The 17,851-nt window shown below is 38.4% G+C and overlaps 1 protein-coding gene across 1 annotated transcript in view; it reads left to right on the forward strand.

The window, feature by feature from the left end:
• The window catches only part of Rit2 (Ras like without CAAX 2), a 314,914-nt gene that overhangs the window by 71,292 nt on the left and 225,771 nt on the right, over positions 1 to 17,851 (forward strand). The window contains exon 2 of the mRNA XM_028762831.1: positions 15,490 to 15,546. Coding sequence (XP_028618664.1) covers positions 15,490 to 15,546 — 57 coding nt within the window. The remainder of the gene's footprint in view (positions 1 to 15,489; positions 15,547 to 17,851) is intronic.

The following is a 17,851-nucleotide window of genomic DNA, read 5'->3' on the forward strand; positions in this document are numbered from 1 at the left end:
TTTAAGGTTAAAAATCAGTGTCAACAAAGGGAAGTAAGGAGTTACAGTAAGAGAGTGTGGATTTTAATTAAATTTAGAGATGATGGAACAGCCACCAAGAAGCCCATCTGTGAGGAATGATATGAAAGTGTTAGGCAGCAAGCCCTACAGTTGTCTAACAAAAGAGCAGTCTAGGCAAAGAGCATAGCATCAACTCAGACCTCTCGTGGGGGAATGTGACTGGGGGATGATGAATTTCCGGAAGACCGGTGGAATTAGAAGAGTAACATAATGGAGACTGATACAGAGTTAACTCTCACATAGAAGAGGAAGAGACAACGATAATAATGATGGCGAGGTGGTATGGGTTTTGACAAGGACAAGACAATGGAGTGGAGAACGAAGGCCCTCTTTAATTTGTCTTTCCTCCATCCCTTTGTTTTGCCCACCATAAAATAAAAATGGTAAGTTTAAGTAATTTTTCCAAGTTTTAACATACTTTCAAAACGAGAGAAAAGTGACTAACCCCTGGTGACCAATTGCTTAGTTTCGTATTTCCCATCTCAGGCAGTCATTTCCCAAAGGGGCAGTGGGGACTGACTGTCCTCTGCTCTGCTATTAGATGATATCATTATGTAGAATACTTCAGCCTAGTGCTTTCCATAAGTAATCTAATTCCTCGTGAAGGGTGGGTGTGCTTAGGAGAATTGGTAACGAATGGTCTGCTTTTGTGCAGCATCTCAGTTGTTTTGTGTTTTACTCTGTAGAAAATAACTTTTTGTGATATTCTATTTTTTTAAATAACTTATTTATTTTTTCAAATTATAATTCATTCACACAGGGGTTATAACCACAGAAAGGCAGGACATGGTGAAGGGGATGACACTGGAGTGTGGGTGTTCAGGGGGAGTACAGATATCTTTCAGAACAGGATATCGGCTGGGTGAAGGTTCAGGGGACAGGTCACTATGACTCTGCCTATGATTCACTTGTCCTTACCTAAGTTGGAATTGTCTGCCAAGGCTACCTATTTACAAGGTCTATGACTACTCAGGCTGGTAAATTTCCACGAAAGCTGCCTGTTTACATTAGCTTATAGCCCTCTGTTTCAATGTTTTCCACAGAGACCCAAGACTTGGTGTTAGTATACATGTAAGACAGGCCTATTGCTGATTTTAGGCCTATGGCTGATTTTAGGCCTTCAGTGTATAAGCAGGGCTTCCCCTGACATCTCCTCCCTTCTCTAGGTATAGAAGGGATGTGGTGATTCTAATCTTTCGAAGTTGGGGATAGAGACCTGACCTCCAGTAATTGACGGAGACCTTGTAATGGCTCTGGTCCCCCTGTTGTTGTCCAGTGAGGCATGAGGGCCATACCCATCCCAATGTCTTTTTCCTGGAGAGGGGATACTTTTCACATCAACCCCTATGCAGTCAGGCTTGTCCTTCAGGGAACCCAGATAGATATTTTTAACTTTTATTTATATTCCCTTGCAGTGCTTAGCCTCACAGCCTAAGCAAGAATTCAGATCGCCAGTCAGAGGGGGTTCTGGGTGGCCCCTCTCTGCTTGGTCTAGGGGCGGAAGTCCCCTCTTTTAGGTTGGGTGGAGATGGGTTTTGGGAACACCCTGTATAAAGTAACAACCTCATCTTGAGTCTCGTGGTCCTCCGTAGCTAACTTATGATAATATATCTGAGTAGATTTTGCTACCAGATTATTTATCTGTTGTTTCACAGAGTTAGTCAGCCTATTTGAGGCCTGGGGATCAGAAGAAATAAGCAAAAATAACCCAATTAATGGTCCCAAGATGAGAGGAAGTAGGGTTGACAACCATGGAGAGGCTGAAAAGCAATTCTTGTACCAGCATTCATCTTTCTCTTTCTCTCTCTGACTTTTCTCAGGGCCTTCTCTGATCTATTTCTTGCTCTCTTTAACCCTCCCTGTCTTGTCTATGTAAAGGCAACATTATTCTTTAAGGGCTGTACACAGTCAAGAGCTGTACACAACCTTTTCTATTTTAATAGAGTAAATCTAGTCCATTAAGGATCTTTGCGACTTTTTGAGGTCTCTTCAGACAGCGAAACAAGGGATTTCTTCAGATTAGTGATGTCAGTCTCTAGCTGTTTGATGTTCTTGTCAATGGCCCTTCAAAGGTCTGAGTAGTGTAAGATCGGAGGCCAGCATGTGGATTAGAACTTCTAACAGCAGACATCACGGGTGATTCATTTTTACCTGAAAAGGAAAAAGAAGGGAATTCTCAGGGAGCTTTCTCTTCCCTGGATGTAAATTGTTATTCATCTTATTTATGGTTGGGCCTGGCTTTGTTGGGGTATCTATTTATATCATTAATCTTTTTGGTAGCCAATTAGCTATGCCTTCTGTGGTATCAAACAGGCATATCAATCCTTGGCTCCATAATGGAACTGGGTCTGGGCCATTCCCTTTAAGGGTAAGAGGGTCCTTCCCCGTATCTGTGGCATAGTTTTTATTGGTCTCAGTGATGCCAGAGGCAGTCAGCAGCAGATTTGCCATGAAATTTCAGTTTTAGAGAGTTAAAAGTGAAGAAGGCATGAGGGAGAGTATTTCAGGGGGACCCCTTCTGGTGGGGGGATACCGTTCCCCTTCTTTTGTTTTTAAAGCCAATTTTCAGAGTTCTTGTAAAATCAGGGCAGAAGCACCAACAGTTGCTCCTTCCATACTAAGAGAGTCATGAAGACACTACTTAAAGAAATATAAATCTATATTAATAATCTCTTTTATCAAAGGACTATTATAGCACAGCTGACAACTAATCAGACTATATAATATATCGATTAGTAATAATTTCTTCTACTTTTTGTGAGATAACTTCTCTTTTGTCAATTAATTGTTGAGGGAAATTAGGATTTACATCTCTCTTGAGAATATTAAACAGAGACTTAAATTCTTTTGTGGAGAGCTTAAAATAAGATCTTAGCCAATTAGCATCTCCTAGAAACTTTTGAAAATAATTTGAAATAAGTAAACTCTCTCTTTTTTTAGACCTTTATTTGTTTTTTTTTAAATTGGATATTTTATGTGTTTACCTTTCAATGTTGTCTCCTCTCCCATTCTCCCCCAAAACCTCTTATCCCATACCCCCTCCTCTTATTTTTATGAGGTTGTGCTCCAAACATCCTCCCAGTCCCATCTCCCTTCTCTTGAATTACCCAACACTAGGGGATCCAAACTTTCAGGGACCATGACCCTCCACTTCCACAGATGTCTGACAAGGCCACCCTCAATTACCTATACAAGTGGAGACATGAGTCCCTCCCTTTGTGCTCTCAGGCTGGAGGTTTAGACTTTGGGAGTTCTGGTTGAAACTTTTGATACTCCTTCTAGAAAGGACTAAAGCACCCACACTTTGGTCTCCCTTCTTCTTCTTGAGTTTCATGTGGTCTATGCATTGTGTCTTAGGTACTGTGAGCTTTTGGGCTAATATCCACTTATCAGTGAGTGCATACCATGTATGTTCTTTTGATATTGGGTCCCCTCACTCAGGATGATATTTTCCAGCTCCATCCATTTGCCTAAGAATTTCATGAACTCATTGTTTTTAATAGCTGAGTAGTACTCCATTGTATAAATGTACCACATTTTCTGCATCCATTCTACTGTTGAAGGACATCTTCGTTCTTTCCAACTTCTGGCTATTATAAATAAGGCTGCTATGAACATAGTGGAGCATGTGTCCCTGTTGTATGTTGAAACATCTTTTGGGTATATGCCCAGGAGTGATATAGCTGGGTCCTCAGGTAACACTATGTTCAATTTTCTGAGATAAAGCCAGACTGCTTTCCATAGTGGTTGTACCAGTTTACAATCCCACCAACAGTGGAGGAGTGTTCCTCTTTCTCTGCATCCTCACCAACATCTGCTGTCACCTGTGTTTTTGATCTTAGCCATTCTGACTGGTGTGAGGTGGAACCTCAGGGTTGTTTTCATTTGCATTTCCCTGATGACTAGGAATGCTGAACACTTCTTTAGATGCTTCTCAACCATTCAAGCTTCCTCAGTTGAGAATTCTTTATTCAGCTCTGTGCTCCATTTTTTGATAGGGTTCTTTGATTGTCTAGAGTCTAATTTCTTCAGTTCTTTGTATACCTTGGATATTAGCCCTTTATCGGATATAAGGTTGGTGAAGATCTCTTCCCAATCTGTTGGTTGCTGCTCTGTCCTATTAACTATGTCCTTTGCTTTACAAAAGCTTTGAAGTTTTATGAGGTCCCATTTGTCAATTCTTGGTCTTAGAGCACAAGCCATTGGTGTTCTGTTCAGAAACTTTTCTCCTGTGCCCATGTGTTCAAGGATTTCCCCAATTTCTCTTCTGTTAGTTTCAGTGTAGCTGGTTTTATGTGGAGGTCCTTGATCCACTTGGAATTTAGCTTTGTACAAGGAGATAAGTATGGATCAATTTGCATTCTTCTACATGCTGACCTCCAGTTGGACCTGAACCATTTGTTGAAAATGCTGTGTTTTTTCCACTGGATGGCTTTAGCTCCTTTGTCAAAGATCAAGTGACCATAGGTATGGGGTTCATTTCTGGGTCTTCTAGTCTATTCCACTGATCCTCCTGCCTGTCTCTGTTCCAATACCATGCAGTTTTTATCACTATTGCTTTGTAGTACAGCTTGAAGTCAGGGATGGTGATTCCCCCAGAAGTTCTTTTATTGCTGAGAGTAGTTTTCGCTATCCTGGGTTTTTTGTTATTTCAAATGAATTTTTAAGATTGATCTTTCTATGTCTGTGAAGAATTGAGTGGGAATTTTGTTGGGGATTGCATTAAATCTGTAGATGGCTTTTGGCAAAATAGCCATTTTTACTTTATTAATCCTTCCAATCCATGAGCATGGGAGATCTTTCCATCTTCTGAGATCTGTTTTGATTTCTTTCTTCAGGGGCTTTAAGTTCTTGTCATACAGGTCTTTTACATGCTTGGTTAGATTCACTCCAAGGTATTTTATATTATCTGTGACTATTGTGAAGTGTGCCATTTCCATAATTTCTTTCTCAGCCAGTTTATCTTTTGAGTAGAGGAAGGCTACTGATTTGCTTGACTTAATTTTATATCCAGCCACTTTGCTAAAGTTGTTTATCAGGTTTAGAAGTTATCTGATGGAAGTTTTGTGGTCACTATGTATACTAACATATCATCTGCAAATAGTGATATTTTGACTTCTTCCTTTCCTATTTGTATCCCTTTGAACTCCTTGTGTTGCCTAATTTCTCTGGCTAGGACTTTCAGTACTATATTGAATAGGTAGAGGGAGAGTGGGCAGCCTTGTCTAGTCCCTGATTTTAGTGGGATTGCTTCAAGTTTCTGTCCGTTTAGTTTGATGTTGGCTACTGGTTTGCTGTATATTGCATTTACTATGTTTAGGTATGGACCTTGAATTCCTGATCTTTCTAAGACTTTTATCATGAAGGGGTGTTGAATTTTGTCAAATGCTTTCTCAGCATCTAGTGATATGATCATGTGTTTTTTTCTTTGGGTTTGTTTATATAGTGGATTACATTGATGGATTTCTGTATATTGAACCAACCCTGCATTCCTAGGATAAAACCTACTTGATCTTGATGGATAATTGTTTTGATGTGTTCTTGGATTCGGTTCGCTAGAATTTTATTGAGTATTTTTACATCAATGTTCATAAAGGAGATTGGCCTGAAGTTCTCTTTGTTTGTTGGGTCTTTGTGTGGTTTAGTTATGAGCAAAATTGTGGCTTCATAGAATGAATTGGGTAGTGTTCCTTCTGTTTCTATTTTGTGGAATAGTTTGAAGAGAATTGGTATTAGGTCTTCCTTGAAGGTCTGATAGAATTCTGCACTAAAACTGTCTGGTCCCAGATTTTTTTTTTTGTGGGGAGACTTTTAATGACTGCTTCTATTTCTTGGGGTTATGGGACTGTTTAGATGGTATATCTGGTCCTGATTTAACATTGGTAACTTGTATTTGTCTAGAAAATTGTCCATTTCATCCAGATTTTCTAATTTTGTTGAGTATAGGCTTTTGTGGTAGGATCCGATGATTTTTTAAATTTTCTCAGTTTCTGTTGTTATGTCACCCTTTTCAGTTCTGATTTTATTAATTTGGATACTGTCTCTCTGTCCTCTGATTATTCTAGCTAAGGGTTTATCTATCTTGTTGATTTTCTCAAAGAACCAGCTCCTGTTTTTATTGATTCTTTGGATAGTTCTTTTTGTTTCTATTTGGTTGACTTGAGCCCTGAGTTTGATTTTTTCCTGCCATCTACTCCTCTTGGGTGTATTAGCTTCTTTTTGTTCTAGGGCTTCCAGGTGCATTGTCAAGTTATTAATGTATGCTCCCTCCAGTTTCTTTTTGTAGGCACTTATTGTGTGAGGTGCAATGTATGCTTTGAGCTTTAGTAAGGTTTCTTTTATGAAAGTGGGTGCTCTTACATTTGGCGCATAGATATTCAGAATTGAGGGTTCATGTTGGTTGACTTTTCCTTTGGCAAGTATGAAATGTCCTTCCCTTATGCTTTTTGATAGCTTTAAGTTGAAAGTCGATTTTATTCAATATTACAATGGCTATTCCTGCTTGTTTCTTAGGGCCATTTGCTTGAAAAATTGTTTTCCAACCTTTTACTCTAAGGTAGTGTCTGTCTTTGTGGCTGAGGTGGGTTTCCTGTAAGCAGCAAAAAGTTGGGTCCTGTTTGTGTATCCACTCCGTTAGCCTATGCCTTTTTATTGGGGAATTGACTCTATTGATGTTAAGAGATATTAAGGAGAGGGTGTTGTTGCTTTCTGTCATTTTTGCTAATAGTAGAGGCATTGTTTGTATGGTTATCTTCTTTTGGGTTTGGTGGAAGGGGATTATTTTCTTGCTCTTTCTAGAGTATAGTTGCCCTCCTTGTATTGGAGCTTTCCTGCTGTTTTTCTTTGTAGTGCTGGATTTGTGGAAAAATACTGTATAAATTTGGTTTTCTCATGGAATATCTTGGTTTCTCCATCTATGGTAATTGAGAGTTTTTCTGGGTATAGTAGCCTGGGCTGGCATTTATGTTCTCTTAGGGTCTGTATGACCTTTGTCCAGGATCTTCTAGTTTTTATAGTATCTGGTGAGAAGTCAGGTGTAATTCTGATAGGTTTACCTTTATATGTTACTTGGCCTTTTTCCCTTACTGCTTTTAAAATTCTTTCTTTGTTTTGTGCATTTTGTGTTTTGATTATTATGTGACGGGTGGTATTTCTTTTCTGATCTAGTCTATTTGGTGTTCTGTATGCTTCTTGTATGATCATGGGTATCTCATTCCTTAGGTTAGGGAAGTTTTCTTCTATAATTTTGTTGAAGATATTTATTGGTCCATTAAGTTGGGAATCTTCACTCTCTTCTATACCTATTATCCTTAGGTTTGTTCTTCTCATTCTGCCCTAGATTTCCTGGATGTTTTGTGTTAAGAACTTTTTGCATTTTGTGTTTTTCTTGACAGTTGTGTCAATATTTTCTATGGTATCTTCTGCACCTGAGATTCTCTCTTCAATCTCTTGTATTCTGTTGGTGATGCTTGTTCTATGACTCCTGATTTCTTTCTTAGGTTTTCTATCTCCAGGGTAGTTTCCCTTTGTGATTTCTTTATTGTTTCTAATTCCATTTTTATGTCCTGGATGGTTTTGTTCAATTCCTTCACCTGTTTGTTTGTGTTTTCTTGTAATTCTTTAAGGGATTTTTGTGTTTCCTGTTTAAGGGCTTTTACCTGTTTACCTGTGTTCTCCTCAAGTTCTTTAATAGTGTTATTTATGTCCTTCTTATAGTCCTCTATCATTATCATTAGAAGTGATTTTAGATCTGGTTCTTGCTTTCCTCGTGATATGGGGAGTTCAGGACTTTGTAAAGTGGGAGAACTAGGTTCTGATGATGGCAAGTACCTTGGGTTGCTGGTGCTTGTGTTCTTGAGCTTGCCTTTCACCATCTGGATCTCCTGTGTGCTATCTGAGCTGTCTCTGACTGGAGCCTGTCTTTCCTATTATCTAGGTTGTTCAGAACTGTTTGGGATGGGTTTTGCTGCTGCGATTAGAGTTGAGGCCAAAGATCTGCTCAGTGCTCAGGTGGAGACCGGAAGGAACCCGTGCTCCGGGTCAGGAGTGGATTCCTGGGTCCCAGTGGGTCTCAGTTACTCCCTGTTTGGTACAAGTGTTGTAGCCCCCTTGCCTAAAATACTGCTTGGGTTAGAGCTCTTGGGAGCCCTGCTTCCTCTGGGTTCTGTGAGATTAGGTGCAGAGCTGACTCCAGGGATCTGGTGAGTGCTCAGGCCCAGACTGGAAGGAATCTGTGCTCTGGGCCAGGTGTAAATTCCTGGGTCCCAGTGAGTCCTGGTTACCCCCTGTTTGGGATGGGTGTTGCTGTTTCCTTACCTGAGATGCTGCCCGAGTTAAAGCTCCTGGGAAGCCCTCTTCCTCTGGGTTTTCCGAGGTTGGGTACAGAGCTACTGCCTGAGATCTGCTATATGCTAGGGCCCAGATCGGAAGTTCTGTGTGATTTTCTGTTTTTTATAACTGATAGTTTTGCCTCTGGCCATAAACTGCTAACATTCCAAGGAAGATGATATATGATACTGTCAGATTTCTCAGAAACGTAAATTTGATGGTTTAATATGGCATTATGCAAAAGAACAGTTGATTTAAAGTTAACTAGGAAATGAGATAGTAAGTTATGAAAACCGCTAAATAACAAAATGAAAAATTTGAATTAAGAGTTACATAGAAAGAAGAGATCAAATAAAATAAGCTTACTTTTATTTCTTTACATCTGTTATTGCTTTATTGTATGGAAGTTTAATCTATTTTGAGAGGTCTTTATTCATTGTATGTATTTACCGAACATTTTATAAAATTTTAGGAGTCACTGCATTGACACAAAATATGTTAATTATGCAACCATCAATAAAGCAAAAGTGTTTTATATGAAACCTATAAGTATTTTGTTATGCTGTATATCTTAGCTTTTAGTAAATTCTTATATCTACAGAGGTAGAATATTCTTATGCAGTTATTTAACAGTACTTGTAATAATCTTAGAAATCAAAAGACAGCACCTAAGTAAAACAAAATGTTCCTTCTTTCACTTCTAATTTTTTGTATTAAGTATATAGTCAGTGATTCAATTTTTCTCAGCAAATTTCCTCTCCACACATATACATTTTGTCTGTAAATCAATCAAAATCAGCTGTCACACTATGAAGCAGGACATATTTTCTATTGTTATTGTTCCTTAATTTTCTCAATGGGCATTTAATTCACTTACAAGAGCATTTCACTCAGCAATTCACATACGACCTATTTAAATAATTATTTCTTAAATCATCATTATATAGTTTGTTCTTTTCAGAAATTTAAACAAGTTCAATTTCTTGTAGTGGTTTCTTGAAATGTTCAGGAAATTGTAAAAGTCATCTATGTTTGCAAAGCTCTAAAGGATTTCATTTTCTTAAATTTGAAAATGTCACATTTCCTTTGAGTGTTGTCACCTCTCCTGTGTGTTACAGACTGTTATCTTTTTGCAAACCCTTAACCCTTCCCCTTGAAATATCCTGCAGCTGCATTAAAGACAAGGTTGGCCATATGGCTAAGTTATGATGATGGAAAACATGTGGAGGAATTTTTATGTTTGTAATATTTCCTACAGGATCTTCCCATGCAAGCATCTAGGAATTCTTTCTCTTTGCTCTCTTAACATTGTGCCCTAGTTTCAGTGGTACTTGAGGGTGTGGTAGACCCACTTGATGAAAGGAATCCATTCCTCTCTGTGTGCTCCACTTTGACATAATGAGAAGTAAGGAACTGTAGTGCGGACAAAGGCTTTGCTGTAGCTATTTGCCTCTTACACTAAGAAATGCCTTTAAGACAAATAGGAAACTAGGGTTCTCATCCACTCTATACCCAGGCATCCATTTCTATCAGCCTTCCTGCTTCTCCATGCACACATCTGAATTTACTAATTTTGAAGTTTCTAAATACATCCTGTAGTGAATACATTTAAAAGATGTATTCTACTAATTTAGTATAATTATCTTTAGCTCATAATAGATGCTCAATAAATGTGATGAGTGTAAACTAAAGTTTTGTAGTGCACAGCATGTTTTTCTTGATTAAATCATTTAAAGACATTTTAACTGAATGATAGTCTTTGTTCTTTGTTTCCTTAGACAGATAGTTTTTAGTTTTAGTTGTCAAGCTGAAGATAATGAAAAGACACCATTTATAAGAAAATTAATATATTACATCTAGACTATATTTGACCTGTAGTATCAATGAGAAAAATTATTTGCTCTCTCTCTCTCTCTTTTTTTTTTTTTTGCATTGCATTTAAAGATCTAACTTCAAGAACTTGTTGGCTTGTTCACATACATCAAGACTTAATAGTCAATGAGAAATTAAGATGAGATTATCTTTGCCTTCCCAAATCTGAATGAGGTCCTTTTATCTACAGTAAACCTTCTCCACCATACCTCAGAGCTTTCATATCCTTCCTTTTTTATTTCAATTTTTCATTCATCTGGTACTGAAACCTGGGGCCAGTCAGTTCTTTCCTTTTTTAGTTCTTTAAAGAAAGAACTCCTGGGCTGGAGAAGTGTAGGGTAAGGGGTGGGGGTTGCGGTCACACCCAGTAACAAGTAGAGACTGAGGGATGTAGGGAGAACTTGGTACCCAGGTCTGCTTTGTTGTGTTAATCGGCACCTCAGTTAGCCACATTTCCTGTGTTTGATATCTAACATCAGAGAAAGAACTTAAATACCACACTAAAAAGAAATACCCGTACCCATAAGTGACTCACCACCTAATAATGCTTTCCAAGTTAATGAAATGCACGTGTGTACATAGTAACAGTATAAATGGTTGGATTTGATGCCCAAGTTAGATGTTCTAATACCACATTTTACATGATCCACACACAGAATTTTGGTCAAGACTGTTAGAAGCTTTAGGAAGTCTAACCAGTTCCTGAGCTTTCCTCTTAGTGTCCTGATTCTTCCTTGGCACTCTGATCCTGGGTGTTAGTGATGGCCTCCCACTGGATTCTACAGGACAGACACTGATAGAAATTGTAAAATGTAAACTGACAATGACTTTATGGCAAGTGAATCTTTCGGAACAATAAACCCATCCATTATCCAGTTTTGGTTATGGTAGAAAATTTTAGCTATTTCAAACAAGTAAATGCTATAAAGTATTGTGATTATCAAGGCAAGATCTGGTCCATCCAAAGAAAGTACTGCCTTAGTATGTTTCTGAACTGTGAAGAGTTGTCCTAACCTGAGTTGACTTGATCCTTTTAGAGATGCCCTGCAGTGTTTGAAGGAAAAGTGAAGACAGATGTGGTGAACCCTGAGTAAATGTTTATAAAATGCATATGCCACATTAAGTTTTCAGGTTCCAGTCTTTTCTTTATTCTTTATGATTGAACACACTTGGTACACTTCCAGTTTGATGCATTGTTCATGCATAGGGTTAAAATAATTAAGCATTGCTCCCCAAGGGAGCAGTTCCACTTCACAAACATAAACAGTTAGGCAAGTGCATCAAAAATCTAGTTTCTAAAACCACAAATTTGAATTGAGACTCCAGCTGTTCTTGAGTTGCATTGTTCATAGATGTCCTAGATTCTGATTAAAAGGCTGATTTCCAAGTTACGCTGGGATTTTCCAGAGTACTTGTTCCTAGTATGTCCTACAAGTCCTTGCAATATCAACACAGTGTACATGGGTAAGTTAACAGGAGGAATAGACAATGGATGGAGGGAGATTGTCTGGCTAGGTAGAAGAAAATGTCCCAAAGTGGGACTGTGGAGTCCATCAGGGCTAGGTGTTAACTTCCAATGGCTTCCTATGAGCAGGCCATCTCTAAATAAATAGGGATTATTAGATTGAAACTGTTCACTTCTACTGTATACTCACATCATAAGTGGAAATTTCATTCCTAAATGTACTTTTCTTATTTTAGCAAAGGGGAGCCTTTCAAAACTATCCTTTCATTTGCAGAAGCCCAAAGTTTCTTTGAATTACTAAGTTGAAATGAATCATGTGTGTGTTAAACATGAATATTTAAAATTATTTTCATGATTTTTTGCTTATTATTTCCCTAAAAGAGGCTATTAAATGTTTCATTAGATGCCCATTTTGAAAACACTAAACAAACTTTTACATGTCAGTTTACTAAAATTATGTTTCTGAAGTTTTGGAAACAACAAAAGCTAGCTTCATTTTCTTTGGTTCTGTCTCAGTGGCAGGCCAGAGCATTTGATAATTGAAGGGCTTTCTCAATTATCCAATAAACAGCAGGCTTCCATTAAAGCAAGCATCCAAGCATCTAAATATGTGTTCTCTATGTTCTTATAAACAGCTGTAGTAGTTGACTCAGACAGATTATTTTTGATATTAATTCAGTGATTTATAAGTTTAATACTTAAATATATCAATTAGTTTTGAAGTAATGATATGTTTTTCACTGAGATGAGCTCAAATGATTTTTAGCTTCCAAACTCTCCCCAAATATATAGTAACTAATTAACATAATTATGTAAATGTTTCCTGATAGTCCAGAAAGCTTCTAGGAATATCACATACTGGCAGATTTTTAGATAAAAGGTTAAATTTATGGATCAAAATAGTGTGATATTTGAAAAGATAGCATTATTAGTATTGTTAAAGAAACCAGAATTAGAAAGTAGGCACAGAAGCAAACATTCTATTTTATTAAGGATCTATTACAACAGAAGGGAAAAAATGTAGATGCAGAACTGAGCTGATTGACAAATGCAGCAAGGACGGCAGCAAATTATAGCCAGTGCGGGATGGAGGTGGTAGATGGAACCTGTGGTGGAAGTGTTGAGGAGGCTCAGGAAGGACTCAAGCAGAGTCCGTGGATTTCTTCAGAGAGAAGCCAAGGTGATCAGATCTCCTGAGACATGTAATAAAGAAGGTGAACAGTTCTTGAGGGGTGTGTGTGTGTGTGTGTGTGTGTGTGTGTGAGAGAGAGAGAGAGAGAGACAGAGACAGAGACAGAGAGACAGAGAAAGAAAGAGACAGAAAGAGAAAGAGAAAGAGAGAGAGAAAGGGAGGGAGGGGAGAGGGAGGGAAAAAGGGAGGGAAGGAAGGGGGAAAGCTATTTTTGCATGGCTCTAACAACACCAGAGAGGACAATTTCAAGAAAGAAATATCTACTTTGTTCATGGTTTCGGATCTTTTATTCTATGTTTACCTGGTCCCATGGGATCAGGAAAAAGACCAAGTGATAGCAGCAGGGGAGGTGTCTTCTGAGGATACAGGGAGGCATAGAGTTAGGAAAGGACTGGAGACAAATATCACTGAAAGCCACACCTCCAGTGACCCGGTTCCCCCAGTTAGGTTCTACTTCACAGATTTTCACAACTTGACAAGCCAGTGCTATCAGCTGGGAATAAACAATTTGTTACCTGGTCCTGTAAGGAACATTTCATAATCGCATGATTGTCAGATGTAAATGGTGGCAGAGTCTCTTTAAACAGAATCAACAGAATGCTTGCTAAATTGAGTTATTAAAAAATGCAACACAGAAGTGCAAAAGTTGATGTTTAGATGAGAAGTTAAGCCTGGCTCAGTGTTGTTCGGAGAGTAAGACTGGGCGCTGTGACAATGATACTATTCTAGAGCACACAGGAAAGGCTTGCTCAAAGGGAGTAGCTCTGGCACTTTGAGCACAAGACACACACTTAGACTGATGTATTTTAGAGAGATAGGATACTTGCATTATTCGTCTGAGGGATGTAAGAGAGGAAGGATCTAATGACAATTTCAGCATCTTTAAAATTATTTTATTTATTTACATTTCAAATGTTGTCCCTCTTCCCTGTCCCCCCTCCACAAGCTTACCACCCCATCCACCCTCCCCTTCTCCTCTAAGAGGGTACACCCTCACCCATTCACCCACTTCCACATCACCCCTCCAGAATCCCTCTTCTCTGAGGCATCAAGCCTCCACAGGCCTAAGAGCATCCCCTCCCACTGAGGCCAGACAAGGTAGTCCTTTGCTACATACATACCAGGGGCTACTGTCCAGACCATATGTGTTCTTTGGTTGGCAGCTTAGTCCCTGGGAGCTCTGAGGGGTCTGGTTAGTTGATATTGTTATTCTTCTATGGGGTTTCAATCCCCTTTAGCTCTTTCAGTCTTTCCCCTAACTCTTCCCTGAGTTCCAGGCTCAGTCCAATGGTTGGCTGTAAGTATCTGCATGTGTCTCAGTCAGGAGTTAGTAGAGCCTCTCAGAGAACAGTCATGCCAGGTTCTGTCTGCAAGCATAACATGGTATTAGCAATAATGCCGGGGTTTAGTGCCTGCACATGGGATAGATCCTAAGTTGGGCCGGTCACTGAATGGGCTTTCCATCAGTCTCTGCTCCATTTTTGTCCTTGCATTTCCTTTAGATAAGAACAATTCTGGGTCAAGAATTATGAGATGAGTGGATGGCCCCATTTATCGACTGGGGGCCATGTCTATCTCCTGGAGGTGGTCTCTTCAGGTTCCATCTCACCACTGTTGGGTATTTTGGCTAAGGTCATCCCCATTGGGTTCTGGGAGCTTCTCACACCCTGGTGACTGGGACTTTCTAGTAGTTTTCCCCCATCACCCACCCAACTCTGCTGCACATTTCTCTTCATTCTTCTAGTCCTCTGGACTTCTCTCCTGTCTCCCCCAATACCTGATCCTGCCGAATTTCCGTCCCCCTCCCCTCTCCCATCCAGGTCCCTCCCTCCTTCTGCCTCCCATGATTATTTTGTTCCCCTTTCTAAGTGGGATAGAAACATTTACACTTGGGTCTTCCTTATTGTTAAGCTTCTTAGGATCCGTGAATCGTATCATGGATATTCTGAAATTTTTGGCCAAAATAACCTAAATCGATTTGTTATAATACAAATATGACAGTTAATCACTTAATATGGCAGTTAATCACTTCAGCAAAGAGAAGTGTACTCCTTTTCTTTTACCGAGGCAGACTGAGGATATTTTATTTCAGTTTTAGATGTACTGAATCTTTCAAGTTGAAATGACAGATTACCTATGTTATTATTAGTTGTTCCATTTGAAGCCAGACTTCTGACCTCTCAGCTGGTGACAGAGACACAGATTCAGCTGGTATCATAAAACTCAGGACCAATAAGATTCCAGACACTTCTTGACAGCCACCAACTCACCAGAGCTAACCGAGAGACCCTATTTCCAGGTTATACTCTTCCTGTACCAGGGATTGAAAAGCACTTAAGCTGTGAACGTATTTACTACAATATATAGTATAGACCTTCTGTACAATATATAGTATAGACCTTCTGTTTTTCATAACTATATGCTAGTACTATTGTTATTATGTGTTAGCTAATGCTGTGTCCTTAATGTAGTCATGCATGTAAGAGAGTTATTCATAAAAAAGATTAAAATGCAGAGCTACGTTGATGAGTAATTTAAAAATAAGAGCTGACTGTGTGTTTTTTTTCTTTAGCAGTGACAATGCAGTTCATCAGCCACCAGTTCCCGGACTACCATGACCCCACGATTGGTAAGTAGAAGGTGCTTTTCTCCTCCAGTCCAAATAAATACACTGAAATAAGTGGTTTTAAAGCACTGTTGATAATATTAGAGAACAAAAGTATGATTTATTTTATCTCCCAGCATATAAATACACTTGAATTATATGTGTATAAATTTCTGAGTCATGAGAGAGTATTGTCCTTCCTTCTCATAATGTACTTTCAGATTCCATACTTTGTTCGTGTTATTCTGGTAAATGATGGCTGAAATCCATTATGCTGATTTTTGGATTCACTAATGGATATTTTCCATTAGAAAAAAAATGAATTAAAAACCTTTGCTCTGGGTAATATAACTGATGTGATTACTACACACTGATCACATTTTCAGTCTCTAGTATCCGACTATAGGATTAGTTACTTTCCTCAATGAGACTTTTGGGGAAGGCATTTAAGTACAGGCATAGTTTCACTTAACATCCTCATTCGTAGATGAGGAAACTTAGACATCATGAGGCAAACTATGATTTGTGCCCCAAATTCAGCACACTTAATCCTCCAGTGAAATCCATCTTCCTGAACCCCTACCCCCCGCAACATTAACGGCAGAGACATGCTGCCATGAGGAACAAGCTCTCATTGTTTGAATTGAAAAAAGTACCTTTAAAATTGCTTTACTCATTCAGAAAACTACTTTAGGGAGAGTTGGAAACTCTCAAGCAGAGACCATTATAATATTCTTTGGCTAGAAATGCATTAAGCTTAAGATCACATAGAACATTCTTCTCGGCAAGTAGGGCACAGATCTACAGGGTGTCTTGTGACTGGCTGGGGAGAATGAACCACTACATAGGTCCCAGAGAGTGAACACAGGTTGTCTACAAGGCCATCGAGTGCTCTTAGCTGCAGAGCAATCTTTCCAGGCCCCAATATATTAGTTTTTAAAAAGCCTAGTAGTTTCGTAAGACCTCCTCATTAGGTTATCTGAATTAGTAAGATGTAAGTTTAGTAAATTGGCATACCGTTAACCAGAATGGATTCTCAAAGGAACTGAATTTTGTTTCTGAAAGTAATCACATTGAACAGTTTTGGAAGTGATCAGCTTCAGTGATGGTTTGATTATTCTCTCAGCCAATTTTTGAAATGTCTTAATTTTAGAATGCTGTCCCCTGAGTTATAGACAAGGGAAACTCTTGCTAAAAGTCTGAATCTTGCACATTGCTGGAAAACTCAGTAATATTACATAATATGCAACATATAGCACATACTATATATTATATATTATACACTATATCCTATATACTAAATATCATAAGTGCACTTTGTTTTTCATTCTTTTTTATTTCTGTGGTTTGTATACACTGGTATTACACAAACTGACCTCTCCTACAAATCCTTCATGTATAATATAATTGCTGGAATAAAGGTAAGAGATGTAAATAAACTATCAGTGTCTCCTTAACAAGGAATAAATGTAACATGTATGGTGATGACTCTTGCAAATAAGAGTGTGAGGACATCCATTTCTTGAGGTTAGGCTACCTGGACATTCAGTGTTAGCAGCTGAAATGATACTTTTACTAGAAATAAACAAGATAGTGTTGAAAGAAAGTTGAAAATTAAAACAGCAGCTTATTGCTCTCAGTTTGACTCTCCCACCATTTCTTGGCCTCTGTAATGGGATATTGGTTAACAATTTTCCACTGTTATACTGTTGGTAGAGGGTAAAAGGCTCAGACAATTTACTTCGTGTCTGTTCTGCTGCTTAGCTATTCTCTGCCTGATGACTTAATGACATCTCTAGGGGAAATTCATGTTAGCATGGCTTGAATATCCTACAAATTAGAGAAAATCAACACCCATCATGGGTACTTATCTCATAACTAAAGTAGGGAGGGGATATTTTCAGTAATTACCCAAATTTATTTGCTATCATATCAACTGAGATTTCTGGATATATTGTTTTTCTGAAATAATAGAATTAGTCCTTTGTTCTTTCTTGCCATCACCTTCTACTTTGTCTAATCTTTCTGTGAGGTAAACATCAAGTTGAAATTTTTAGACTCTTTATAAAGCAAAAGTTAAGAATATTGGTATTGTCAATGCTGGTTTTAAAGGAAGAATTCTGCTCCATATTTGCTGGTGATATATTCAATGTCAGTAACCAGTGATTTTTTTCCACTTCTCAAATCTACAGAAGATAGCTATGGTATGAATATTTAAAGTTGGCTCTATTTTTACAATAGAAAAAGATCCATTGAAAAATCACATTAGCAACAATAGAGCAGAATATGCCTAGATTTAAGTTGAAATGGAACATCTCTAAGCATTTGA

The sequence above is a fragment of the Grammomys surdaster genome, unplaced genomic scaffold (genome assembly GCF_004785775.1).
Source record: "Grammomys surdaster isolate TR1022 unplaced genomic scaffold, NIH_TR_1.0 135, whole genome shotgun sequence".
NCBI classification, from domain to species: Eukaryota; Metazoa; Chordata; class Mammalia; order Rodentia; family Muridae; genus Grammomys; species Grammomys surdaster.